Raw genomic sequence first — 26,882 nt, 5'->3', positions numbered from 1 at the left:
GCCTCTCGGCAGTGTCATCAGGAGGCATGGAGTGAACGTCCACAGTTACGCTGATGACACGCAGCTGTACATCTCTGTGTCTCCTGATGACACCAGACCAATGGATGCCCTTTTTAACTGTATCTTGGATATAAGATCTTGGATGGCAGAAAACTTTTTACAGCTTAACCAGGACAAAACTGAAGTTTTAATTGTCGGTCCTGAGGCTCAGAGAGAGAAACTCTTGTCTAAATTACAGGCATTTTCACTATGTCCTTCGCTACAAGTGAAAAACCTGGGTGTTATTTTTGACTCTGAGCTTGGTTTTATCCCACATGTTAAACATGTAACCAAAATTGGATTTTATCATCTAAAAAATATAGCCAGAGTCCGCCCTATTCTCTCTCGGGCCAACACGGAGATGCTGATGCATGCTTTTATTACCAGTCGCATTGATTACTGCCCTGCTCTCTGGTCTTCCTAAGAAGAATATTTCAACTTTACAACTTTTACAAAACTCGGCAGCTCGTGTGCTTTTAACCATGTAAAGCACTTTGTGCTATATCTTTGTATGAAAAGTGCTTTATAAATAAAGATTGATTGATAGATTCTCCTCCAGGAGCCTGTTTTCACTGGGAGGATCGTTGTGTCAAAGGGAGTTCTTCCTTCCCACCATCACCAAGTGCTGCACACAGTGGATTGTCTGGTTTTTGGGGCTTTCTCTCTAATATTGGAGGCCTTACACTGTTAAACAGCTTCAGACGACTGTTGTTGTCTGTTGGGAATTGTCACTTTTAAATAAAGTTACATTGAATGGATGTAAATGGATAGATGTTATTGTGACAAACAGAAAATGATCTTTAAAAGATAGATTGTTGTTTTGTGTGTCTGCAGTCTGTCAGGCTGTCTGATCACAGAGAAAGGCTGTACTTCTCTGGCCTCAGCTCTGAGCTCCAACCCCTCCCATCTGAGAAAGCTGGATCTGAGCTACAATCATCCAGGTGACTCAGGAATGAAGCTGTTGTCGTCTGGACTGAAGGATCCAGGCTGGAGACTGGACACTCTCAGGTATGGAGAGAATGTCTGATAGAGGAGGACAAGCTGGAAACATTTCCTGTGTCCTTCACTCACTTCCTGTTTGTTTCCTGCAGATGAGACATGAACAATCACACATGCAGGAATATTTTCAGGGACAGACACACTAGTCTAGCTGGATAGTACGTGGATATTTATGTAGGGGGTCTCCAAGGAGTCTGTTTGCAGGAACATTAATGATAACTGATAAGTCATGTTGAGAGTTTCCTTAAAAGTAGACCTACAGTTAGGTCCATAAATATTTGGACAGAGACAACATTTTGTAACTTAAGTTTTTAAAAATCTCAGTGACGAACCAATTTCAGTGACCAAAAACGCCGTTTACGTGTGGACGAAAGGTGCAAACGCATAGAAAAATCTGCGTTTTCAAAAATACCCGGGTACGTGTGGACGTAGCCTAAGGATCAAACCTCAATCATTATGCAATCGATTATAGAACTCTAAGCATATATGAGTAAATATTTCTAAGCATAAATGACAATCAACAATATAAACCTTACAGCTGGTTTTAATAACAGAATTTATTTGTTTCTCAAATGAGAAAGAGCTATCGAGAAACACTCCTAAATCTTTAGTTGTTAACTTTTCCAGTGGGCCAAGGTCAACATTATCTGCTAATGCTAAATAGGCTGCCGTTATTAACTAACGCTAATTTGATGCGAATTAGCATTATGCACTAATGTTAACACTTACTTTTTAACAATGTGAACGGCTAATGCTAACATTACAACAATGTTGTAATGCTAGGGTAAGCATTACAACATTGTTGTAATGCTTACCCTAGCATTACAACAATCTGAGCTGCTAATGCTAAGTAGGCTGCCATTAGCACCTACGTCTAATTCAAGGCAGATACGCATTAGAACCTAATGCTCATATCGTTTTCCTTTACTTTATAACAACGTGAGCAGCTACTGCTAAATAGACTGCTGTTATTAGCTATCCACCAAAAATATCCACCAGGGTGGATATTTTCGAAAACTCAGTTTTTGCATTTACGTGTGGACGAGAAAAACGGAGAAAACGCAGAAAACGCAGCGTCAAAGGTGTGCGCCTTTTTTGACGTCACACTGTGCGCCACGTTATTGTTTGGGTGAAATGAATTTCTACAATACTGTTACTGTTAATTCTACTCTCTGCAGTGTTTAAATGCTTACATATACACACAGTTACTGTCCCTCCACACATACGACTCGGTTCTGCTTCTATGCCCCAGCTTTGTTTACTTTTTCCCACCAAGGCTTCTAGACTTCTGATTGGCCAACATTTCTACAGGTTAGGAATATAGCGCCACCTGCTGCTTTGGCATGTTCCTGGCAGCGTTTTCCTTCATTTCTGCCTTTATGTGTGGACGGGATTATTTTTTAAAACGAAAACGGAAAATCTCCGTTTTCAAAAATACCCGTGTACGTGTGGACGTAGCCTCAGTAGTCTGTAAAGACTCTGTGTGCCTTCCAGAGTGCTCTGGCATGCACACACACCTTAAGGTCATGAGAGAGGTCGTACCTTCTCTTACTGATTTATGGTGTAGGAGAACACCTGCTCTGTGTCTGGTTAAGTATAAGAGCCCTTTGTTAGGGGGACCGCTGGACTCTTAGCACCAGCTTTGGGGAGTCTTCACAGGGTCACATCTGGAACACACACAGACACACACGCTATGCACAGACTGGTACTCTTTGTTCATACCTGTGTAAGACGTCACATGTTAATGAACTTGTGCATATTCATGTGACCTCAATAAAGAGCAGTGTTACGAGGGAGCAGACGAGAGCGACTGAGGTCAAGTGAAGGAACGGCGCTGTCACAGTTCTCTCCCTCATCAATTGTCTGGTTCCAGCGGTGGGTCTGTGCTAGACGACCCATCACCAGCTGTTTCCACTGGTTACCAGTACGTGGTAGAATCCACTTCCAGATCTGGTTGTCTTTAAATCTGTGAATGGATTGGCTCCATCTTATCTCTCTTTAACAAAAGAATCCAAGTGGAGCCCTCAGGTCTGCAGATAAGCAGCTTCTGACCAGAACTAGACGTAAAAACAGAGGTGAGCTTTATCGATGGCTGCAGCCAAACTCTGGAACAGTCGCCCTTCACATCAGGTCGTCACCAACACTGGACATTTTTAAAAGCCGGTTGGAAACACATTTGTACTCTGTAGCTTTCAATCCTGACCAGTCTTTATAGTCATTACTGTGTATGTTTCCTATTTTCTCTCTACTCTGTGCAGCACTTTGGCTCAAGCTGTTTTTAAATGTGCTGATAAATAAATGTAGATTTCTTTGAATAAAACAGTGGAGCCGAGCTTTGAGCTCAGTGTGTAACAGTGTGTGTGTGAGAGCCATGTAATGTCCATGTGTGCATGCTGACTGTGCTGCTCTGACCCCCCTCCTCCTTTCAGGGTGGAGCCTGCTGGAGTCCGATGGTTGAGACCAGGTCTGAGGAAGTGTAAGTGTGTTTTTAATGGGATTCATGAAAACAAAGCAGCACACATTCAACCATCTTCATCATGTCAGGAGTCATCATCAAAGTGTCAATCAATGAACAGATGATGGATCAATAACTGCAGCTGGATTGTGTTTGTTCTCTCCATCAGATTCCTGTCAACTCACAATCGACACAAACACAGTGAACAAATGGCTCCAACTGTCTGACAACAACAGGAAGGTGACACTTGTGAGGAAGGTTCAGTCATATCCTGATCATCCAGACAGATTTGATTTTTATCATCAGCTGCTGTGTAGAAATGGTCTGACTGGTCGCTGTTACTGGGAGGTTGAGTGGAGAGGAGGCGTTGATATATCAGTGAGTTACAGAAGCATCAGAAGGAAAGGAGACAGTGACTGTCTGTTTGGATTCAATGATCAATCCTGGAGTCTGATCTGCTCTGATGATGGTCCTCAGTCTGTCAGGCACAATAACAGAGTAACATCCATCTCCTCCTCCTCCTCCTCCTCCTCCTCCTCTGTCTCTAACAGAGCAGCAGTGTATGTGGACTGTCCTGCTGGCACTCTGTCCTTCTACAGAGTCTCCTCTGACACTCTGATCCACCTCCACACCTTCAACACCACATTCACTCAAACTCTTTATCCTGGGTTTATGTTTCTCTGGTTTCCTGGTGGCTCAGTGTCCCTGTGCTGAGTGGAGTGTAAAGAGTGTCTCCTGTTACAGAAACACTCTGACTGTTGAACAGATAGTTCAGTCTGTACATGTCTGTCTCTTTCACTCACAAACACGTTTTCAGATTCATGGATTCAATCAGTTGATGTTTGAAACTCTTCTAAATGATTCCTTGTAAACTTCTTCAGTCACAAACAAACAGGAAGTGATGTCACATGTGTTCCTGTCCACACAGCAGAATGAGTCTATTGCTGACAGTGATGTACAAACAGAGTGAGCATTTCTGAGGCCCAAAATAAACTGAGTAGTTCACTGAATGAACAATGGACTGTGAGCTCAGTTCCTTCATCATTAGTATGGATTATATATGTATATGTATTATATTAGTATCATATATATCAGGTGCTGCTGCTTTCAGTCATTGTGCAAATGTGCTGTTTGGAAGCTTGTAAAGCTGCAGTCAGCTGAGACTGAAGAAGTCACCTGATCAGTGAGCAAACGTTTCTGAAAACGTCCAGATGAACAGAATCAACCTTTTGGGATCAGCCAGCAATGCAGCATCATTGTTGTTCAGCTTCAGAGGTTTGCAGGAATGAACTGATGACCAGAAACAGCTGCAAAGTCCAAGAAAATACCAGCTGGAGTTCAGCTGCATTTGAAGAAGTCAAAGAAAAGTAAGGATGGCAAAGGGCGACGTTTTCTTCCAAAGAGCTGCAAACATGGTCGACGCCTCATTAGAAGAATCATCTGGACATTTGTGAGGAACTCTAACCAAGAAAGCAACGTCACACAGATCCAACAGACAGTTTCCATGACTGCAAGTGTTGAGTGGAAAAATGCTACATTGCATTATTGCATCCTCTCACCACAGGAGGCGCTGTTGGCACCACTGATTGCTGATCAGCTGTTCTCTGATGATCTGATTGATACTGTGAATAACGGGACTCACTGAACTCTGTGACACAGTGAAGATTACAGAGTTTAACTTCAACATCTGACTGACGTCACACAGACAGAAGGATGAACCAGTGAGGCACAGAACACAGTTACTGGAGATACTGGATCAGCTCCATGTGAACCTCTGATGGAGAAGCTGCTGAGCCAGAGAAACATCAGGACATGACAGCAGCTGCACTTATCTAACAACATGTAGCAGAGCTGATCTATGTTAGAGGATCTATCACAGCAGCTGAAGCCAAAGTCCAACACTGGATACCAGCTGAGCCTGTGCTGAGTGTAGTGTTACAGGAAAAGGGCAGAAACACTGGTAGCTCCCAGTGATGCTGACTGGGGCACAGAGCTGAATGATGCAGCATCAGGACACTGTTTCAGTCTGACTGACAGAGAAACCTGTAGCTGTATCTACATGTGAGGCAGAGGCCACACAAGCAGCTTTCTATGTTTCACAGTGACTGAGATCTTCAGTGGGGGTGGACATGCTCCTGTACAGACCTCTGAGGAGAACCAAGGTGCAGTCAAAGAGTCCAGTCTGTCCTCACAGATGTGAACATGTGCTTTCATCAGGTCTGCTGTCAGCTAGCAGGCTCACATCAGAATCACTGTTCCTGAAAAACACAGTCTGTGTGACATCATCAGTCAGCTGATGGTCCCAGATCTGAATGGTTTCTGTCTCTACTGAGGAAGTCAGAGAATATCACTGAGGTGTGGATCAGGTCTGAGTGAGCTGTGGAGGGACAGCTTTAAACAGTCCACAGGTCTCACGTCCTGCTCAGTCTGCTAGCAGATACCTCGTATTGTTCCAGATGTGCTGACATCAGCAGCAGCACAGCTGTGTGATACCATGAATCTCAGTTATTGATCCAACACACAGTAAATACAAAGATCAGGATTTCTGAGAGTAATCATTATGAGTCTGAACACATGATCACTGAATGTTAGTCTCCACAATAATAAGCTAACACAAGCAAACACAGCTTTCAGCTCTTATTTTGAAACTGGCTTATTTAGAGAGCTGTGATGTGAGCGTGCCTGGCTCTGAGGCACTTGGGTCAGCCTCTGTTGTTTAGAAGTGTTACAGACTGTGAATGACACAGACCTGTCAGTTTCCATGTTTGTCTGTAACACAGCTCAGGGCTCCATGCTGAACGCATCCATCCAGTGTTATTGATCCAGGACTGATACCAGCATTGGGATCAATACTACAACACACAATCACATGTGTCCACGTGATGCAGTTTGAAGAGCAATCAGATGTCTCTGTATGAGGAGGCGGGGTCACAGGAGGTTCACAGAAACTCTGCAGCAGCATCATCAGCTCACATGGAAACTTTGATGATTCACTTCTGTGGTGTTTTTACACAAACACGTCACAAAATTAGCTCCACCTGTTTTGTGAGCTTTGAGTTTCTTGTCTTCATCCTGGATTCTTGTGTTGCTGTTTTTACACACAGATATTTCCTGGTTGGTTACTCAAAGCTTTCCAACACAGGCCTCTGTGCTGCCATCTGGTGGACAAACATGTGAAGTGCAGCGTGAAGCTACAAATGAAACTGCTTCAGCTACGTGTATATACAACATACTATAACCTATATAACTATATGTATAGTGTATTATGTAGGTGTTAGAGCTGGGGGTAGAACTGCTGATGGCCTGGTTGTTATTTATGTTCCCCATGGTTCACCAGCTCTCACACAACATCAGCACCAATGATCCACGTCCTTATAAACCTCTGAATCAGGTCCTGAAGCAGTGACGTCCTGAGTGAAGACCTCACTGATCACATGACTCTGGTCACCTGACTCAGTGTTTCTGAAGCAGTGTGCTGGGTTTTTAAAAATACGTGGCTGCTGCCTGATGTTGGGCCCACAGAGGAAGACGACTCACTCGCTCTTCTTCACTTCCTCCTTAAACATGTGGAAGGAGAGCAAAGTGCTGCCAGACTCTTATTTCTGACAGGAACAGAAGAAACCACAGCAAACTGTTGCAGTTCTTCATCTTCATCACAATCTATTTATTTCTGATGGTGTCTTCAGTCTGAGGTTTGAAGTTTCCATGTCTGTGTGATGTGTGGTGTGAAGGCTGCTGGTTAAACTGGGACTCACTGTTTAAAGCACTGAGTGCTCATAGAGAGATGCTCCATGAGTCCCAGTACAGACTACAAACATGGTGGAAACTTAGCTTTGATATCCACACACTCTGCACGTCTGTGAGTAACTGTGATGAAGATGTGCAGAGATCTGTGTCCAAACAGGAGAAAGACTGTAAAGACTCTGTGCTTCTAACAGCCTCTGTTAACATATGTGAGGCTGTTTGTTGTTGTTGCCATGGAGCTTTGCACTGTTTGGGTCAGCAGGTCATGTGATCAGGTTTGTTCTGCTGGACGATGGTTCAGTGTCAGGTTTGTTTGCATTCATCAATAAATATCTAAATCAATCAAAGACTCCATGTTTGTTCTTTCATCATGTGACCTCTGCTCATCCATCTCTGTGTGTATCAGGATACATTTAGTTCATAACACACAGAAAAATCAGAGTTATTACCTGTAATAAATGTGAAAGATTCCTGCAGTGATAACCAGGCAGGACTGAAACACATCCAAGCTGTCACCACGGTAACAGCACCGTCCATCCACAGGTGAGGGGAGGAGCAAAAAGAGGGACTTTCACCATACATACATACATGCATACATACATACACCACAGTTGACAGGTAACCCTATTGGAGTCGCCAATAGTGACTAGAGATGGCACGATACCACTTTTTATGTCCGATACCGATATCATAAATTTGGATATCTGCCGATACTGATATGAATCCGATATAGTGTTTTTAATCAATAAAACTGTTTTTTAATATCTTGCTGCATTTTGTATAAGTTCATACTCAAGTTTAAATAACCAACAACACTAAAGCTATTCTGTTATACCTGTATGCAAAAAATATTTCATAGTTCAGCAACACTGATCAATCTAATAAACTTAAACCTGCTCCATCCTCCCTATTCTGGCATTTTAAAGAGTACTTAGCTTAAGCAACCTCACTAACAGGGTGCCAACTCCCAGTAACAAAAAAAAATGTATTGATGCAATGTTGAACATTATTACACAGGAGAAACCAACTACAGTAAAATAATGACACCGTGACGTCTCTGCCTTTGTAAACAGAGGGACAGTAACTGCGTGTAAACCTGCAGACAGTCAGATTAACAGTATTTCGTCTCTATCTGCCATTCTGCCATTCATCTCATGTAAACAATAACGTGGCCACAGCGTGACGTGAAAAAAGGCGCATACCTTTGACGTTGCGTGACAAACTCTGTATTCCTCGTCCACACGTAAACACAAAGGGTTTTAAAAAATCCCAGTTTTCTGTGAAAACGCCGTTTACGTGGACGAAACAGCTGCGTGTTCAGAAACACCCGTGTAGGTGCGGACGCAGCGTAAAAGAGTTAGTAGTTTATTTTCTTACTGCCTGTAATTTATTGCAGATTACTTGTATTTGCAAACATTTTTCTTGTAAAACAAAGGGGGCGCAGCAGAAAAAGTTTGGGAACCAGTGCTGTAACTATGAGACAGATGGCTGACACACGAACCTGTGGGAAGTAACATGTTTGTAGAAATGTGAAAATGTTCATGCCATAATCCCTCCCATGTTTCCGTGTGGCACTGTGGAGTAATGCACAATTCTTCCAAACACGGACAAAATATGTAGAGGGAGATTTGTTACAAGGTGTGTTGTAATCCCAGAACAGTGAAGATTACATAACAGAAGAGCTTCACAGCTCGTCAGGCAGCAAGTGGACACTGAAGAGTGTGTGCGCCTTATCAGAAGGAAAACTGTTCTCTGCACCTGAGATAAAGGATCGTATAAAAGAAGAGCGAGCGCTCCCTGAGGTCTCCGACTTCTTAGACATTTGAACCTAGACAGGAGACGTGTGAGAATGGCAGGAGAGGACAAAAGGAGAGATGAACGAACTGCTGGAGGATCAGAAGGAAAGCAAAACAGGTTGGAGACAAATCAGTTGCTCTTTAATAAAATGGATGAAGCAGCATGTACACTTGTGAGACATGCATGTGTGAGGTCAGGTAAACCTCTACAACATGCTGAAATGCTGCTTCTAACACAGAATAGACCGACGAGCATTAATCGTGTATCCCCACAGGATGGAGCCCGAGGCTGACGACCAGCGAGTGGAGCGAGGCCCAAAGAAGCGTGGCGTGCTGCCCAAACGACTGCTGATAATGTCGTCTGTGGCTGTTGTGCTCATCGTGCTGCTGACTGTCATCGTTGTACCTGTTGTGCTGCTCACTAAGACGCCAGGTACATTTTTACAATATGTACGATTTATATGATAAAACAATGATGCAACTTTGTTTATGATCCAGATGATGAAACATACCTGAGTAAATGTATTTATTACTCATCACCAGAGGTACATTTCACAGTACTTTGTACTTATATACTGTATTATATACAACTGCAATAATATCAGAGTCCAGCTGGAGCTGGTTGCAGCACCTGTGGCCTTCAAAGCATTTTCTCTGCATTGGATCTGAGCAGCACGGTGGCACGGTGGTTGCCGCACAGCAAGAAGGTCCTGAGTTCAATTCCACCATCAGGCCGGGGTCTTTCTGTGCAGAGTTTGCATGTTCTCCCCGTGTTTGCGTGGGTTCCCTCCGGGTACTCCGGCTTCCTCCCACCGTCCAAAGACATGCAGCTTGTGGGGATAGGTTAATTGGATAATACAAATTGCCACTAGGTTTGAATGTGCGAGTGAATGTGAGTGTGAATGGTTGTCTGTCCCTGTGTGTTGGCCCTGCGACAGACTGGCGACCTGTCCAGGGTGTACCCCGCCTCTCGCCCTATGACAGCTGGGATAGGCTCCAGCGCCCCCCGCGACCCTGAAAAGGATAAGCGGAAGCAAATGGACGGATGGATGGATCTGAACAACAGTCAAATCTGAGCAGACGTGCCAAAGCTTTGTTTCTTGTTTTCTGTTTGCACCATAGTTCTTCCAAATGTTTCAGTTCAGGATTTTTTAACTGCTGTCATGTACACCATCAGTAAACTGTGACATTACTGCTTTTACCTAACCTAATCATCACCACGTTTCACTGTAAAGACCAGGGCGCTGCTTTAGTTGGATGAGCAGGCGACCACGTGCAGCACGGTTTGAGTCCGACCTGCGGCCCTTTGCTGCGTGTGTCCCCCTCCTTCCTCTTCACCGTGTCTGTCTAATAAGGCCAAACACAGACTGTAGGCTTAGCCGTGGTTCTGAAAGTCGAATGGAAGCTCAAAGTGCACGACTGGCAGTGTTGTGACATACATACCTACTGCATGTAGAGTTCACCTGAGTGTACAGCGACAGTAAGATGTCTTTGCACAGGTGAAACAGCCCACAGTGTTGCAGGGTTTCACAGGGTGCTGCAGCCTCCAGCAGTGTGCCTTCTCCAAACGTAACACTTAAATACTCGCTGTGTCAGCATCACAACTTTATATTGCTGCTGCTAAAATCAGTGATTACAGTGATCAAAGTTCATTTGATATCATACTGCAGCTCATTGCAATGCCATGATGCATGAGTGCTCATCATTTGGCTTCTGGTCTTATGACAGGACCATAGTCATGTGGACAAAAAGTACACGGCTGCTTTGAACTGTGTGACTTTTGAATCAACTGACATGAAATGTGTAACAAAGATAATGTTACACGATGTGTTTTGTGCTGTTAGACCTTGGTCTCTTTGAGTAATATGTGACAGTAGCTTCTTTAAAAAAGACACTAAGAAAAAAGCATTCAGAGTCAGAACCAGACACGGAGAAGCTGCATTCAGCTTTTATGCTCCTTATATCTGGAACAAACTCCCAGAAAGCCTCAGATCAGCTGAAACACTCAGTTTATTTAAATCCAGGTTGAAGACTCACCTGTTCTCAGCTGCATTTGAATAAAGCACCAAATCCACACTTTAAGCTTAAATTTCAAAACTTACATTTAACTACTGATTTTATCTGTTTTGATTTTATATACTGTTTTGTTTGTTTGCTTGTTTGTTTGTTTGTTTGTTTGTTTGTTTGCTTGTTTTAATCAATTTTAAATCATGCTTTTTATTTGTTCTTGTTTCTAATGTCTCTGTAAAGCACTTTGAATCACCTTGTTGTTGAATTGTGCTATACAAATAAACTTGCCTTGCCTTCATGAGTATCTGCAACCTTCTTTAAAAGCCAAATCCCATCTGTCTCGCTTCAGCTGACAGAATCTTTAAGCTGAAGAAATGAATGAACTTTAAACAAGCTGCTCTCCCAACAAAGAGCAGCCTCCCCAAACACACCGTCGGCTGTTTTAGCTGAAAGCTCCCAGTTCTGCTGTGACAGGGACTACGTACCTATGACTCCGTCACTGTCTTGCTGTCCAATCGTGTTCCTCAGCTCCGTCTTCTGCCTCGTTCTCTGGTGGAGACATGCTGGAGTACTTGGTGCAGACGGGGAACATCAGTGAAGCGGACGGCCTTTTGGCTACGTGGTTTCACCGAGCCAACAGCAAGGAGGACATGTACAAAGCGCTCATGGGTAAAAACACTCACACAGACAACACTGCATTATTTGATGGTGTCGGTGCCTGAACCTACAGTCAGGTACAGACAAAACAAGCACCGCCTCCTGTCATCTTTCCAGGTGACACCATGATCTTGGAAGCTGACGTCACTCTCATGGGTTATGGGACCCCTGATGAAAAGCCAGTGCCGATCATGGCACACCCTCCCGACATATATAGTGACAACACTCTCGACGAATGGTTAGATGCTGTACTGGCTTCTGGAAAAGGTACAGATCAGAACTGTTTCCACAGAAAGTCCATCTGATCACAGTTTTTAAAGGCGTGTTCGTTTGCAGGCATCAAGTTGGACTTTAAGGCTCTGGAATCAGTGGGTTTGTCACTGGACCTGCTTAAACAAAAGGAAAGCAACAAGGGAATAAACAGACCTGTGTGGCTGAATGCAGACATCCTCAGAGGCCCCAACGTCCCAAGCTTTGTAGCTCCAGTCAATGGAAGCAGGTATGAAATCCAGCTAGACCGGACACAGACCCTTGGACAGAGTTCAGAATTAGGAAGGGAAAATGTCTAACATCTAAAGACTGATCGGGAGGTTGGTGGTTCGATCCCTGGATCCTCCAGTCTGCATGCCAAGTGTCCCTGGGCATGATACTAGCCCCAGGTCGCTCTCCGATCTCAGCACGAATGTAGTTAGGAAGCACTAAAAAGCTTAGAAGAAAGTGACTGGGTGAGTGTGGTGTGGAGACTTGGGAGAGCAGGAAAGTGCTACGTAAGAATCAGTCCATGTTTATGTCTCCCTCTTTTTTCAGGTTTTTGGAACTCATTCAGGACAAGTTTCCAGATGTGACTTTGTCTCCTGGGTGGAAGGTATGGCACGCTCGCAGTAAGAACCCCATTGAACCATTATACCAGGCATGTGACGAGGTTCTGGGAATGTTCCTGTCAGAAACAGGAAGAGACTCAAGGAATCCTGAAGTGACATTTATGAGAGAATTCAAAGCTGGAAGAAGAACTTTGAGCTTCAAAAAGATCCTTTGAGCTAAAGTAGACAAAACAGCTTTTATGTTCCTGTGATCCCTAAAATTAAAGACAGTTGAATTAATGTTGACATGCATCACCCATCAAGAGTTTGGACACCTTCTCATTTCATGGTTCTCTTTATTTCTACTACTTTCTACACTGTAGATGCTGAAGACATCAAAGCAAGATATATGGAATTATGTAGCAAAGAAAACAATGATAACTCTAAAATACATTTAGAGTCCTGTGAGTAGCCGCCCTTTGTTTTTGTTTTTTGTTTTTTGTTTTTTTTAAATGACATCAGAAACAGCAGTATGCGACATTACGTGATGGCAGAGCTTCAGTTCATCCTTTGTCATTTTTTTTTTTTTTTTTTTTTAATAAATAGGACAGGGGGAATGAATGAGAGAAAGAGGGGGAGAGGAAGAAAGAAAACCAAAGGGGAGAAGAGACGGTGAGAAGGGGGGGGAAGAGAGAGAAAAAAAAAAAAGAACTCCTGGGTCACCTGTATGGAGAAAAAAAAACAAACAAAAAAAACAAACAGAGGAGACAGCAAACAACAAAGAGCAACATAATAATAGAGAAAACAAAGCACCATCACAATAAACTAGCTAGTCATAGATATCAATATTTACTAAATAATAAACGATATTGTGCAGCACGTAAGATAGACAGCGCACAGTCTGCTTTGAGGCAGCAGCCAAGAAAGCTTTAGTCCGCGTCTGTGAATACCCATGTGTGCATACCTGTGTGGATCAGCATGCTTGCATTCCAAAGGTTTCTCCATGTAATGATCTGCTAGGGAGTGTGGGGGGGCCACAGCCCCGTCCTCCAGGGTGTGAAGCGGGTATGGAGGAGATCAAAACTCCAGACATCCAGAGGCCCCCAGAACACAAGAGACCAAGGAAGACCAACAGAGGGGCAGCCGCGCCACTGTTCCAGAAAGAGCTGAGGAGAGTCCCAGATGAGGGCTCGCCCAGCAGCCGCGGAGCAGAAGTCAGGGGGAGTTGCAGTGACGCGCCCGTGAGCTCCGCCGGCCCCCAGCTGTGCCTGAGTGACCGAGCCCCAGGCCGAGAGGCCGGGGGCACCCCACCTCCAAAGGGGCCCGAGCGAGCCCCAGGCCCCAGGCCCCGACAAGCGGCCGCCAAGGAGTGAGCTGGTGCGTACCTGGACGCCCACCCCCAGACACAAAGAACCACCAACGCACCGATGTCTGAGGGAGTCCGCCACCGGCAGGGGAAGTGGTGGTGGGTGGAGATAGGCCTCCAAACCTTGGAGGGCCTGAGGTGTCCCCAGAGAGGTGACGTCTGATACCCAACCTGACATATAGACACAGACATACAGGCACCCACAGACACAAACATCCATTCCCACCCTCATGCTCTCATATGCACTTACTCCACACTCAACCAACGTGGAGACAGACATAAAGAGACGCTGTACACACAATCACACTCCCCAAGCGTACTCTACAAACCGGGTCTAGGTACCCTTGCCCCTGGAGGGGGGAATTGCACCCAGACCCAGGTGGTGTTACCCTTTTCCCTGCGGTGGGGAGAGGCAGACCACCCCGACTCCGCAGCAGCCGGGAGGCCCCACACCCCAGACCGCAGTCGGACGGCCAACTCCTCCCACTAGCCCCCCCGCTCCAGCAGGCCGCAGAGAATGGGAGTGGGAGAAGACTCCAAACCTCCCTCCACCCGCTCATTGTAGTGTTGATGCATATGTGTTCTAAGGTGCAATTAGAACTTTGTTTTGTTGACAGAGCTGCGGCCTTCTCTCAGCTTCATGATGTCGTCACCTGAGATGGTTTCACCTCACAGGTGAGCCTGTCAGGGTTCATTGGTGGTGTTGGGACCATCAGTCGTGTTGTGCAGAAGTCAGGGCTGTTAGCTGTGTACCAACCTATTTGACAACTGTTGAAATTCATATTATGGCAACAACCAATGAGCTAAGTAAAGAGAAACAACAGCCCATCATTACTGTAAGAGCTGAAGGTCAGTCAGTCGGAAACTTTGAATGTGTCCCCAAGTGCAGTCAGAAAAACCATCAAGACTACGATGAAACTGTCTGACATGAGGACGCCCCAGGAAAGGAAGACCAGGAGTCCCTCTGCTGCTGAGGATACAATCATCCGAGTCACCAGCCTCAGAAATCACAAGTTAACAGCAGCTCAGATTAGAGCCCAGATAGATGCCACACAGAGCTCCAGTAGCAGACACATCTCTACATGTTCAGAGCAGACTGTGGGAATCAGGCCTTTATGGTCAAATAGCTGCTGAGAAACCACGACTAAGGAAAAGCAACAAGCAGAGATTTGTTTGGGCCAAGAAACACAAGATGAGTCCAAATTGGAGAACTTTGGTTCCACTTTGTGAACGATGGTGTTGTGATATTTTGATACCACGGTTAGCATTTACAGGATATTGTTTTATACAGGAAAACTGTTACTCAATAAGGCCCATCTACTAGTTGTTTTTCTCTTTCTCTCTGACCCAAGAATTAATGTGTAAGACTCACAAGCTGGTACCCCAAGGTCGAAAATACCACAGAGACGAGACCACTTCCTTACTCCCATCCTCCCTTTTTCTTTATCTCTTAGAAAAAGGCTCGTTAAAGGCCAGGTGGTTTGTTTCAGAATTCACTAATGAAAGAACTCTGTATTCTATGTCTAGGAGTGTATTTTGCTGGGATGATCATAAATTGTAGCTGAACTGATAAACTACACACAGGATACTTCTTTGCTCACAAGGCAGGAAGACGTTTCCTTATTTGGTCTGTACTGGTTTGAACTGAGAATCTGTTGACACACGAACCTTTTTTTCCTCTATATAAGCTGTTATGTACTAAATAAACCTTTGAGTCGATTGGGAAGGCAACCTAAAGCAGTCTCTGTTTTCTTGTTCTCCCAAGCTGCTCCCGAGCTCGTACTAACACGCTGAATGGCATACCTGAGTGTTACTTTAAATAATTAGGAATCTTAGAAGGAAAGGACAGAACTCTGCTTATCGCTCGTGCCTTGGAGGGAAAACCGGGATGGACATTTTTTTCCTTCAATTTGGTGTCAGAAGTGGGATGGACTGACAGAAGGTAAATATGCGTCTTTCATATTTATATAAAGACCGTATTATACCTCTCTCAGTGATCGATCCATAAAAAAACGGGATATGCTGACGAAGTTTCACTTAGTGATCCAGAGAGATACACTGACGACTTCCTCAGTCCCCGAATAAAGTAAATTAACCCTTGTGTGGTGTTGGTGGACCCGCTAGAGTTGTGGCTTTCCAAATTAACACTATCAAACAATTTTATGTTAAATTACTATGAATTAATGTGCTTCTTGTTTTTCTTTTATATAAAATGTTATGAATAAATCAGTTATAATCAAGTGGAAAGACACAACACATTTACACGTGAAAGAATAATTAATTGTTTAACTTTTCTTTAAAAAAAAAAAAAAAAAAACGAAAGAAAAAAAAAAACACGGGTCTCAAGGGTTAAAAGCAGTAAATTAAAAGCAGAAAGACACAGGGAGTTGCCTGTTGTTTTGCGAGAAGTTGCTCGTTAAGTGAGAAGTTGCTCACCAAAAAGTGACACAGGAAGTTGCCTGTTGTTAAGCGAGAAGTTGCTCGTTAAGTGAGAAGTTGCTCACCAAAAAGTGACACAGGAAGTTGCCTGTTGTTAAGCGAGAAGTTGCTCGTTAAGTGAGAGTTGCTCACCCAAACAAAAATTGCTAGCAATAAATTTAAAGTGACCTCAGCTGTGCCGCAGCGAAAATACTAACCTAAATCCTCCTAGCGTGTAAACCCCTCTGGAAATCACTGAACATGGGTCAGAATTATTCAAAGACCACAGACAGGTCCGATAAAAAATCTAAAGTACCTGTAAAACCAAAAATTAATAAAATACAAAATAAAGTCTCAAATAACGGCTCAGTACAACTCCCATTTCCGGTTACGTGTAACCCACGTCCGCGAATCGGTGAAGACGTCCATGATCACGTATCCAGAACGTGTGGAAGTGCTTATGTGACTGACTTTGTTTACAACTTACGGACTGTAAGTTCAATGCATTCTAATTTATTTCCGGAGCCCTATCCCGAACGATTATCGCCAGAAACCAGGTCAGTAGAAATGTTGAATATCATTTGCGATAAGAAAAGTAGTCTGCTTAAAAAGTCCTGTAGAAAATACATGATAGAATGCCGCGACGTGATGCATCAAATGTTACCACTATGGAAAAAGGGACCGGAACCAGGTGTAGATGCTTTAACATCAAATAAAACTAGTGCAGGCTCTAGCAAAGAACATAAACCTACCGCAGGAAAAGCTAGTCTTGCATGTTCAGCCGTTCAGCCTACAGCCCCACCTCATTACGATGAGACCGAATTAATAGTCGCTGTAGCAGCTGCACGTAAACAATGTCAGCATTCTGATCCAACCAGCTCAAAAGAAAGCGACGAAAAATCTGAATCACATGCAACGGATCTTAGCCATCTCTTTAAACAGGATCAGGAAAAACAATATATACGCCGCAAGGAAGAATTAGCAGAACATAGAAAAAGAGAAAAACTTTTGAAAGAAGAATGTGAGGAACTTATGAGAAAAAATTCAGACGACTATGAAGAAAAACTTTTGCATCAGGCAGTGTCCACAATAGACACCCACATGAAACGCCACGATATCGTAGCTAGAGGTTTAGAGGTAGCTAAAGAAATACCTGTTACCCGAACTTTAATAAAGTCTTATCTAAAAGGAAAAAAGGAAAAACAAAGCCAGGATGACAAAGGTCCTCACGCCAACACTCGCGGTAGTAAACAAACAGAACCAAAATCTAGTGACGTCAATGACACTTACCCCTTTATGATAATAGGAGATCAGTGTTGTATTCAGCCCCCTAAAATCTCAGAATTAGTGACAACTATTAAAGAGCTTCCCGATCCTCTTAAAAATCCTACAGCCTTTGTCTCTGCACTACAGAGAAGTACCAGATATCACCATTTGGGTGGTCCGGATTACAGATACATATTGTGTCAATGCATTCCTGGAGTAACCGAGTCACAACTCATAAGAGAGATAGGTGAATTAGACCCAAAGCATGATAAAGCATCCACAACTGCAGAGTTTTTGTGGGTAAATAATGACAAAATCACCGATTTCTTTAAGAATCTAAAGAAATTCCTGCTAACAATGTCCAGAGACAAAATTGACTTAAATGCAGTAACTATGTGTAAACAGAAGCCTGATGAATCTATCCTAGTATTCATAAAACGCTTTATGCACTGTTGGACAAGCTAGAGGTGCAAATTTAGCTCAGTTTTCCAGCAGCCGCAGACACCCAGAGCAAAAATGAATTTGTGTATTTCATTTAACATAAAGGGTGAAATGTTTGCTGACACTGATAACAGCTTATGTTTTCTCTGCCCTATGTACCGACATGATGGAGAAGGAACATCCTCTGTGTCAGCTGGACCCTCAGCAGAGAATGAACTCAACATCCTTTTTGTCCGGTACTCTATGTCACACACTGTGCCAAAAAAAAACGTGTACAGACGCCACTACCGGTAATCCCATGACTGGGAGCCACACTTTTGTTTCTCTAAGGTCAAACAGTGATTTTGTCACATAACTCAGACATAGTTTATGACATAACTACACCATGTCGTCACATAGATCTAACCTACCCTATCGACTGTACTATTTCTGCACTTACGTTGCCAGCTGAATACCAGAATATGACATTGTGGTCAAAAAGTGAGAATGATATAGGATTTATTGACTGTACACTTTATCACGTACACCTATTAAAACACGACAAGCCAGTATATGTCAAGCAACATCCCATTTCTGCCGAAAAAGCCGCAGCCCTAGATGTCATGATAGGAGATTTATTGACTACAGGAGTAATAAAGCCCACACTCCTGTCAATCCTGTGCCAAAGCCTAACAAACCTGGCGTATGGCGTTTCATACAAGACTTAAGGCAAATTAATGCAGTCAACATTCCTCTGCCACCTCTCGTTTCAGATGTTCACAGCATATTGACATGCATTGCATACACATTTTACCGTGGTGGATTTATGCTCCGCTCCTTTTTCTCAGTACCTGTGCATGAAGACACACAGCCGTTATTTGCATTCACACATAGAAATAAGCAGTACACTTGGACTCGTTTGCCCCAAGGCATGATGGACAGCTCTGCTGCTTTCTCAATGGTGGTCTGTGCTACCCTGGACAGCTTCACTCCTCCAGGGCTGTACTGGATGACCTCCTCCTCTGTGCTGAAAGTGAAAAACTATGTCAAACTGCTACACACATGCTTCTCCAGCACCTCCAAAAGACTGGCCACAAAGCATCAGCAAAGAAAATGCAGTACTGTCAGACTTCTGTTCAATATTTGGGATTCACACTGTCTCACGGAAAACGTTCCATGACTGCAGACAGGGTCAAAGCTGTGACCTCTGTCCCTCGGCCCACTACACAGAAGGAAATGTTGTCCTTCCTGGGCATGGTGAACTATTGCAGACAGTGGATACCAGACTGTTCTTTTCATGACCACATTCTGCGTGACTGTTGTAAAAAAGAGAAGCCTCCTCGAATACTGTGATCCACAGAAATGACTGTCTCTTTCAATGCATTAAAGGGAGTGCTGATCTCCGCCACTCAAAGGTGCTGTCCGTGGTTGTTCAGGAATGCCGGCCTGCCTGAGGGCAGTAGCAGCTTGCTCTATCATGATAAGGGACTGCGAGAAGCTTACACTCTCACATGACACTATTCTACACACCAATCACCAGGTCACGACCATTCTAGCAAACATAACTACACAACATATGCAAATCTCACTATAAAAGCGAGCAGCACACCTGATTCGCCAGCACATTTATTGATCCTATGCTGTGTTCTTCTGACCGACAGGATGGCTCAGACAGGCTTGACGATCATGACTGCATGACACGTATACAGGAATCCACAGCACCAAGTCCAGATTTAGAGCAAACACCTATCCCAGACTCAGCCACGGTTTATGTGGACGGGTCCTGTTCAAGGCCGAGTGACAACTCATTTCTTTGTGGCTATTCAGTGGTAACAGTGCCTGACATCATACTAGAGGCTCACTCATTACCATTTCACTCAGCACAAAAAGCAGAGCTCATGGCTTTAATACGCGCCTGTGAGCTACATTTGGATAAGCATGTGACAATTTACACAGACAGCCGCTATGCATTTGGCGTCGTACATGACTTTGGCACATTGTGGAGACAGAGAGGATTTAGATCTGCTGATGGAAAATAAATTGCTAAATTCTGATCTTGTGCAAAGACTTTTTCAGGCTATACAGCTACCATCGGCCGTTGCAGTTGTAAAAACGAAAGGACACAGTACAGCTGACACAGACGAAGCAACAGGTAATGCCTTGGCAGACGTGACAGCCAAGGCTGCAGCTGCATCACAGCTCCCACCTCCACAGGAAGTATTATCTGTGCCCCTACAGCTGCCACTTGTTACACTCCCAGACTATTTAGAAACAAATGTTGATTTAAAATTTATACAAGAGCAAGCCTCTGCATGTGATTACACCTATTGGGAGAATAATGACTGTACCTTGGATGACAGAGATGGCTTATATAAAAATCTTAAGGGTTTGATTGCCCTCCCATATTCCCTGATGCCAGTCCTTGCCCGACATTTTCACTGTGTGAGTCATGTCGGACAAAGAGGGGTAATAGGGGCAATAAAATCAAGATTTGTAATTGAGAAAACATCACATGCAGTAAAAAGCATATTAGCAACCTGTCTAACATGTGCGCGAACTAATGTAGGAAAATCAAAAGCAAAACATCAGCATTTACCACAACCAGATTTTCCATTTCATACATTACAAATTGATTTTACACATATGCCAGCACAAGGAAGCATCAAGTACTTACTGGTAATAGTGGATCAATTTAGTAAATGAGTAGAAGCTTATCCAACCTCAAAAGAAACTGCAGAAGTAGTCTGTCAAAAGTTGTGCAATGAAATAATACCCAGATTCGGAATACCTCACCAGATTAACAGTGATAGAGGACCTTCATTTACATCAGAAGTAATTCAAAAGTGTACTAAAACTCTAGGAATAGACTGGAAATATCATGTGCCATACCATCCTCAGAGTTCAGGGGTTGTAGAAAGAATGAATAGGACCATAAAAAATCGCCTGACTAAAGCAATGATAGAAACAGGAATGACCTGGATCAAACTACTTCCTCAAATCCTCTGTGAGATTAGAATGACTCCATCTGCAGTAACCAAATTATCTCCATTTGAAATAAGATTATTTCCAACACCATGGTCAGCTTCCAGAGGGGCACCGCTAGTAGAAGGTGATGTATATTGCATTGTCCACTGATGTTCACAACCTGGTAGAAAAACTGAATAATAACTATCAGAAAGTTTGTCTCTCTCAGCCTCTCCCCTCCACAGTTCCACCAGTGGAGACAAGGAGATGCGTGTTGGAGAAGTCACTAAAACCAAGGACACTCTGGGAGGCCGCGCGTGTTCCAGCCCCAGACTGTACTGGCAGTGACGAAGAACCAGCATCCTCACAGACGGACAACCTCAGTGGATTCATGCCAGCAGGGTTAAGACCAGCCCAATCGGACCATCTCAGGCGTCGGATCAAGCAGATGACATCTCCGGCGGGCCAACGCCCGGAACCAGAGCAAATAAACACACGGGTAGACGACATCTCCGGCGAGCCAGCGCCAGGATCCAATGTACATACACACACACAATCACTGATTAACACACAACGCCTGAAAGAACAACGACAAGGTACTCAAACATCCAGCAGGAACAGAAAGCCGGAAGTACCACATGATGTCTAACCTGATAAAGCTAGACTCATTCCATCCTGATAATGGAGAAAATGAAATGCCCATTGTCATCATACGACGCTTATTCTATGTCTCTCGAACCTGGGACCAGGCCAGGAGACGACTGAAGAACTGTTTTTTCTTATATATTTTCTTATATATTTAGGTTATTTATCATATCTATCGCATTAACTTTAGGATTTTTCTTTGCTATTTTGTATTGTAAACTGCAACCATGTTCATATTTCTGCAGGTCATATTTTGCTGACTATACCTCATGCTCTATTTTGCAAGACACCTACTTAATGCACTCATTACGCTCCCTAAAATCAGTAAATGACAACATAGACGCAACTAATAAACCCTTTTATGCACCCTCTAGAGCAGGAGCTAACGCCTGGTATGAAAATGCCAGAACAGCCGCTCGTGATTTAGGAAACAGTAACTGTTATGTCTGTTCGAAGGCTAATCCAGAACAGGTAATAGTAGGATACCCCATATCCGGTTTCCCCCTCACTGAGGGACTAGAGAAAATCGGTGGAGATAATGCTCTCCTTAAAGACACTTTACAGTTGACTCTGAGCCCTCTCGACTGCCTACTTACACACACACACCAACTAACCCTGAGACTCCATTAGGCGAATTATTGAAGTTATCTAATGACACCGCAGGGACCTGCGCCCCAATGAAACGCCCTAAGACTAGGTTAAAACCCTCACTGCCCTTAGGACAGATCCCTCTCCATTTTAATACTAGTATGATATGTCTGCGCAGACTAAAGTTAACTGGCCCAGACACACACATAGATTATACAAAGGATAACTATACATTCTTCTCTGACTCCCCAGGTGCACGCTGTAATGAGACATGGCTAGCTGTCTCTATGGCTGAAGTTTTATCCTATCTGGAGGAACACACACACAGTTCAAGTTCGAGCAGAGACTCGATCATTGTTCCCCCAGACGGTGTATTAAATGATACTGACTGGGGGGAGTTAGTTAAATCACACATGGTCACGCGCCTAACTAGAGCAATCCCACATGCTTATTGGATGTGCAATAATACTCTTAGATTAGCTTTACCTGTTAATTGGACCGGTACCTGTGGTCTAGTAACCGTTGATGTATGCTGTACTTTCATTCCCAATAATACCGCCCCTAACGGTTCATTCACACAAGCTATGAATAAACTTGAAGCATTGAAGATAGAACTAATTGCCAATACAGGTCACGGTCAGTGGCTAGATAAGTGGCTACAGGACACGTTTGGAAGATGGAAGAAACTAATTGTAGCCTTTGTAACCGTTGCAGCATGTTTTCGATGATTATTGTCTGTTGTGTGATACCATGTATACGCTCTCGGAATTTTTGATATTAAGCTTGCTCGAAGGACCAGTTACAGTTATGATTTGTTTTATGTTTATGATTTGTCTTTATATTATGTTATTACATTCTGTCTTTATACTATGTTATCATTTCATGATAAAAGGAGAGAACTGTTGTGATATTTTGATACCACGGTTAGCATTTACAGGATATTGTTTTATACAGGAAAACTGTTACTCAATAAGGCCCATCTACTAGTTGTTTTTCTCTTTTTCTCTGACCCAAGAATTAATGTGTAAGACTCACAAGCTGGTACCCCAAGGTCGAAAATACCACAGAGACGAGACCACTTCCTTACTCCCATCCTCCCTTTTTCTTTATCTCTTAGAAAAAGGCTCGTTAAAGGCCAGGTGGTTTGTTTCAGAATTCACTAATGAAAGAACTCTGTATTCTATGTCTAGGAGTGTATTTTGCTGGGATGATCATAAATTGTAGCTGAACTGATAAACTACACACAGGATACTTCTTTGCTCACAAGGCAGGAAGACGTTTCCTTATTTGGTCTGTACTGGTTTGAACTGAGAACTTGCTGACACACGAACCTTTTTTTCCTCTATATAAGCTGTTATGTACTAAATAAACCTTTGAGTCGATTGGGAAGGCAACCTAAAGCAGTCTCTGTTTTCTTGTTCTCCCAAGCTGCTCCCGAGCTCGTACTAACACGCTGAATGGCATACCTGAGTGTTACTTTAAATAATTAGGAATCTTAGAAGGAAAGGACAGAACTCTGCTTATCGCTCGTGCCTTGGAGGGAAAACCGGGATGGACATTTTTTTCCTTCAGATGGTCTCTACATGCACGGTTCCCACTGTGAAGCATGGGGTTGATGGTTTGCTGGTGTGGGGGGCTTTACTGGTGACACTGGTGGAGATTTATTTAAACTGAAGGCACACTGACCCAGCATGGCTACCACAGCATCCTGCAGCAACATGCCATCCCATCATGGAGAGTGATGGAGGCCTGGCCTCCACAGTGGAGATGGTAAACACATGGTTTATATTTTTGACTGAATAACAGCTGTATGTGCTTTATTTCTTTAGGTCCTCTATATTCACCAGCTCACAAACGAAACCTACTCCAGAGCCACGGTGGAAGAAATGTACAACATGATCAAAGACGTACCTCAAAGGGTAAGTGTGAATCCAGGTTTCAGTGGTCCCAGTTCAACACGCTCCCATCCCAACACGCCTGGGACAAATCGTCGGTGTGTTGCGTGCTGGGATGAGAACGCTCTGAGGTGTCGGAGAACGGCAGAGCTGACTGGTCAACGTTTCGTCTCTTAGGTGACGTTCCCAGTCCACGCCATGCTGGTTCGCAGCGGCTGGCAGCACCTGAGCTGGCTCCTCAACCAGTCACCACGGTAACAGATAACTTCCACGTTTACTATGGCAATGACTGGAAATCTGCTAATCAAACCAGTAACTGGGGGCTGCTCGCTGCCCATGAGCGCCACAGACTGACTGTCATGTTTTGTGTCTAGGTTCAGCCTGACTTTGTGGCAGGGCTCTGTTAACCCCAGCGTCAGCGACCTGCTGTTTGTCCGTGACAACACCCACCCGTGGCAAGTCTACTATGACATATATGAACCCACGCTGTCAGAATTTAAGCAGGCTGTAGGTGAGGAGCGTTCATATGGAGCAGACTTACACAGACTATGTTTGGGTAAAATAATAATTGTGTGTGTGTGATTTATTCAAATCAACAGATTTGTTTTCAGTGAGTTCTGACTGTTGTTGAAGACTAAAGAAAAACATTATTAGAAAACTACATGAAAAATCATTGGAAACTGAACCTTCTGCTCATTGTGTGCATTTGTTTAAGCTTCTTCTGAGATGAAGAGTTTGCTTCTGTTTAGTTCTTCCTGGTTCATTGTGTGTGTTCACAGGTAAGCAGGACAGCGTGAGGAGGTTCTATCCTGGAGGAGATCTGATGGAGTTTCTCCACCCAGGTTACAGCTCAGACCTCATGAACCGCCTGGCTGTGCCTTTGCTCCCCGTCACCGGCCGGGCCTCCCTGCTCCGTCAGCTTTCAGGCAGGTTTTACACCTCAGGGTTTATAACCTGATTTTAACGGGCCAGACTGAAACGCCCGGGCAAAGCACGCTCTCAAAGTTGTACTTTACATATGCTAGCGACATCTGGTGGTAACATCATGAATGACAGCGGGGCACTGTCGCCAGAAACACCAAGAAACTGCCTCATTTGTGCCACGAAGCATTCAGAGATCCCTCGTGAGTTTTTTCTCAAGGTATTTTTAAAGTGAACTTGCTGTATGCACTGAAGTCATGTGGCAGCTGAACCTTTCGTTCACATCGGTCATCAGGATGATGTTCTTAGTGACTCTTGGTGGCAGAAAAGCTGATGTCCTGGGATTTTGACCGTTACAGTAACAATTGTGAAAAACGCAAACTATCTGTTGTTTTGGTAGAAATGAAAGCGCCAGAAGTGTTCACAGCTGTGCTGAGCAGAGAATACAGAGCACAGCTGCTTGATCAGAAATCAGTGTTTGAAGCCGCAGTGGACCGAGGCGGCGTGTTGGACAACGGGGAAGTGACTGCTGCAGAGGTGCGGCTAACATTTGGCCCTTTGAGTATCAGTCGTGGTCACAGCCTGTCCGTCCCTTCACAGCGGCGGTCTCCTCATCACCTCATGATAATGCAGCATGTCACAGATCAGCTGTTCATCCTGATGATGTCAAACTGTAAACCTGCACATGCTGCTGTCGCACCACCTTAAAGTCACACTGATACTCTGTTTCACTAACAGGTGGGGGCAGCGGGATGCTGGTCGTTCGTGTGACCTCTGACAGCAGTCGACCTGGAGTCCTTCTGGTAGAAGGTTCTGGAAGGAGCTCAGAGCTCCTCACACTGCAGGTATATCTGTAGATCACCAGCCAACCACCAGCCAGGTTACATTTTTATTAAGGCCAATCATGTGTGTGTTCTCAGGATGTTATTCAGACCCTTGGGCAGGCTGCTGATACCTCCTGGGGAATTTACCTGAGGGTCCAGAGTCAGCAGCTGCTGGAGGCTTCTCTTAACCTGCTGCAGTCAGCCTACGGGGCCGACGAGCTCCACAGGCCTGTGTGGATCAGCATGGAGGGCTTACAGAGCAGCGACAGCACAGCAGTAAGCACATCTGATCCCCCCGAAGCAGTGTCTGCAGACAATACGTTAATAAAGAACAGAGCAGACGCATGTCACGTTTAACACACCTGGCTGGAAATCCATCCAACTAGAATCGAGCAGGTGTAAATGTTGGAGCCTCCTCGAGGGTCCACCCTGGCTGGGAAACTATCACACCCCCACAGAGAGAACAGTTGTATAAGCTGCATGTTTGTCAGACGGTCCCCAAGCAAATGCAATCCTCTGTTCGTCATGAAGGCTTTTTAGCTGCTCAGGCTTGGTCAGCCAAGCTCAAGTTCACTCCAACAATGTCCAGTGCCGATCCAGTTAGACGATGGAAACGTGTCATTTTAGGCTGTTTCATAGTCGTCCTTCTCTTTGCTCCAGGTCTTTGTGTCCACAGTCGAGCGCCTGTTTCCATACGTCACTGTAGTCCTGGCTGAGCACAGATGGCCTCCTCGGATCCCAGCGGCGGTGTCACAGAGGGTGGCTCTACACCTGAATGCAGCCTCGCTGCCCACGGGGCAGGAGCAGCTTTATGCTTTACTGGGAATGATGGACAAATACGACTTTATAATTGAGGTGGACACAAAGAAAGGTGGTGCAGCTGTCACTGTGGTGAAGGAGCTCCGTGCACAGCGTGCAGGCAGAGCAAGCAGAAGCCTGTATATTCTACCTCAGTGATCAGAGCACGTGTGGGCTGAGAGCAGGTTTAAATGTGCTTTTATAGTCACCACAGAGTCTCAGTGTGTATATAAATGCTGCTGCTTTGGGTTGCTGAAGTTAACATCATTATACTGTA

General features: G+C 44.3%; 2 protein-coding genes across 3 annotated transcripts; both read left to right on the top strand.

Annotated features, from left to right (window-relative positions):
- The first annotated feature begins 86 nt into the window (after positions 1-86).
- Positions 87-7,573, top strand: LOC147309260 (stonustoxin subunit alpha-like). Its single transcript, XM_086273482.1, has 3 exons — positions 87-1,047; positions 3,468-3,514; positions 3,663-7,573. Exons 1-3 carry the CDS (start codon positions 992-994, stop codon positions 4,205-4,207), a joined length of 648 nt encoding a protein of 215 aa, XP_086129608.1. The 5' UTR covers positions 87-991; the 3' UTR covers positions 4,208-7,573.
- Positions 7,574-8,485: 912 nt separating this feature from the next.
- LOC147309259 (protein FAM151A-like) lies at positions 8,486-26,881 on the top strand. Of its 2 annotated transcripts, XM_086272824.1 has the most exons (13): positions 8,486-9,151; positions 9,309-9,466; positions 11,572-11,712; positions 11,818-11,967; positions 12,037-12,199; positions 12,508-12,565; positions 23,997-24,086; positions 24,240-24,316; positions 24,437-24,573; positions 24,842-24,988; positions 25,722-25,828; positions 25,904-26,083; positions 26,468-26,881. In XM_086272824.1, the coding sequence occupies exons 1-13, from the start codon at positions 9,087-9,089 to the stop codon at positions 26,762-26,764; spliced, it is 1,770 nt and encodes a 589-aa protein (XP_086128950.1). In that variant the 5' UTR covers positions 8,486-9,086; the 3' UTR covers positions 26,765-26,881. The 2 variants fall into 2 exon arrangements, with proteins under 2 accessions (XP_086128950.1, XP_086128951.1); XM_086272825.1 differs by lacking the exon at positions 8,486-9,151 and having other exon boundaries at positions 9,347-9,466; positions 11,284-11,712.
- The last annotated feature ends 1 nt before the right edge of the window (position 26,882 follows it).

Source organism: Aulonocara sp. 'chitande type north' Nkhata Bay, linkage group LG18 (assembly GCF_057382095.1).
Source record: "Aulonocara sp. 'chitande type north' Nkhata Bay isolate Kocher_YH1m ecotype deep benthic linkage group LG18, A_spYH_male_GT1.1, whole genome shotgun sequence".
Lineage (NCBI taxonomy): Eukaryota > Metazoa > Chordata > Actinopteri > Cichliformes > Cichlidae > Aulonocara > Aulonocara sp. 'chitande type north' Nkhata Bay.
This window is presented reverse-complemented; position numbering and strand designations above follow the sequence as displayed.

Bases quoted from the DNA above. Each gene is read 5' to 3' on its own strand.
- LOC147309260 (XM_086273482.1), top strand. From the start codon at position 992: ATGAAGCTGTTGTCGTCTGGACTGAAGGATCCAGGCTGGAGACTGGAC. The intron at 1,048-3,467 runs GTATGGAGAGAA...TCCTCCTTTCAG, and splicing joins TGGAGACTGGACACTCTCAG to GGTGGAGCCTGCTGGAGTCC. The intron at 3,515-3,662 runs GTAAGTGTGTTT...TCTCTCCATCAG, and splicing joins GAGACCAGGTCTGAGGAAGT to ATTCCTGTCAACTCACAATC.
- LOC147309259 (XM_086272824.1), top strand. From the start codon at position 9,087: ATGGCAGGAGAGGACAAAAGGAGAGATGAACGAACTGCTGGAGGATCA. The intron at 12,566-23,996 runs GTATGGCACGCT...TTATTTCTTTAG, and splicing joins CTTTGTCTCCTGGGTGGAAG to GTCCTCTATATTCACCAGCT. The intron at 26,084-26,467 runs GTAAGCACATCT...TCTTTGCTCCAG, and splicing joins AGAGCAGCGACAGCACAGCA to GTCTTTGTGTCCACAGTCGA.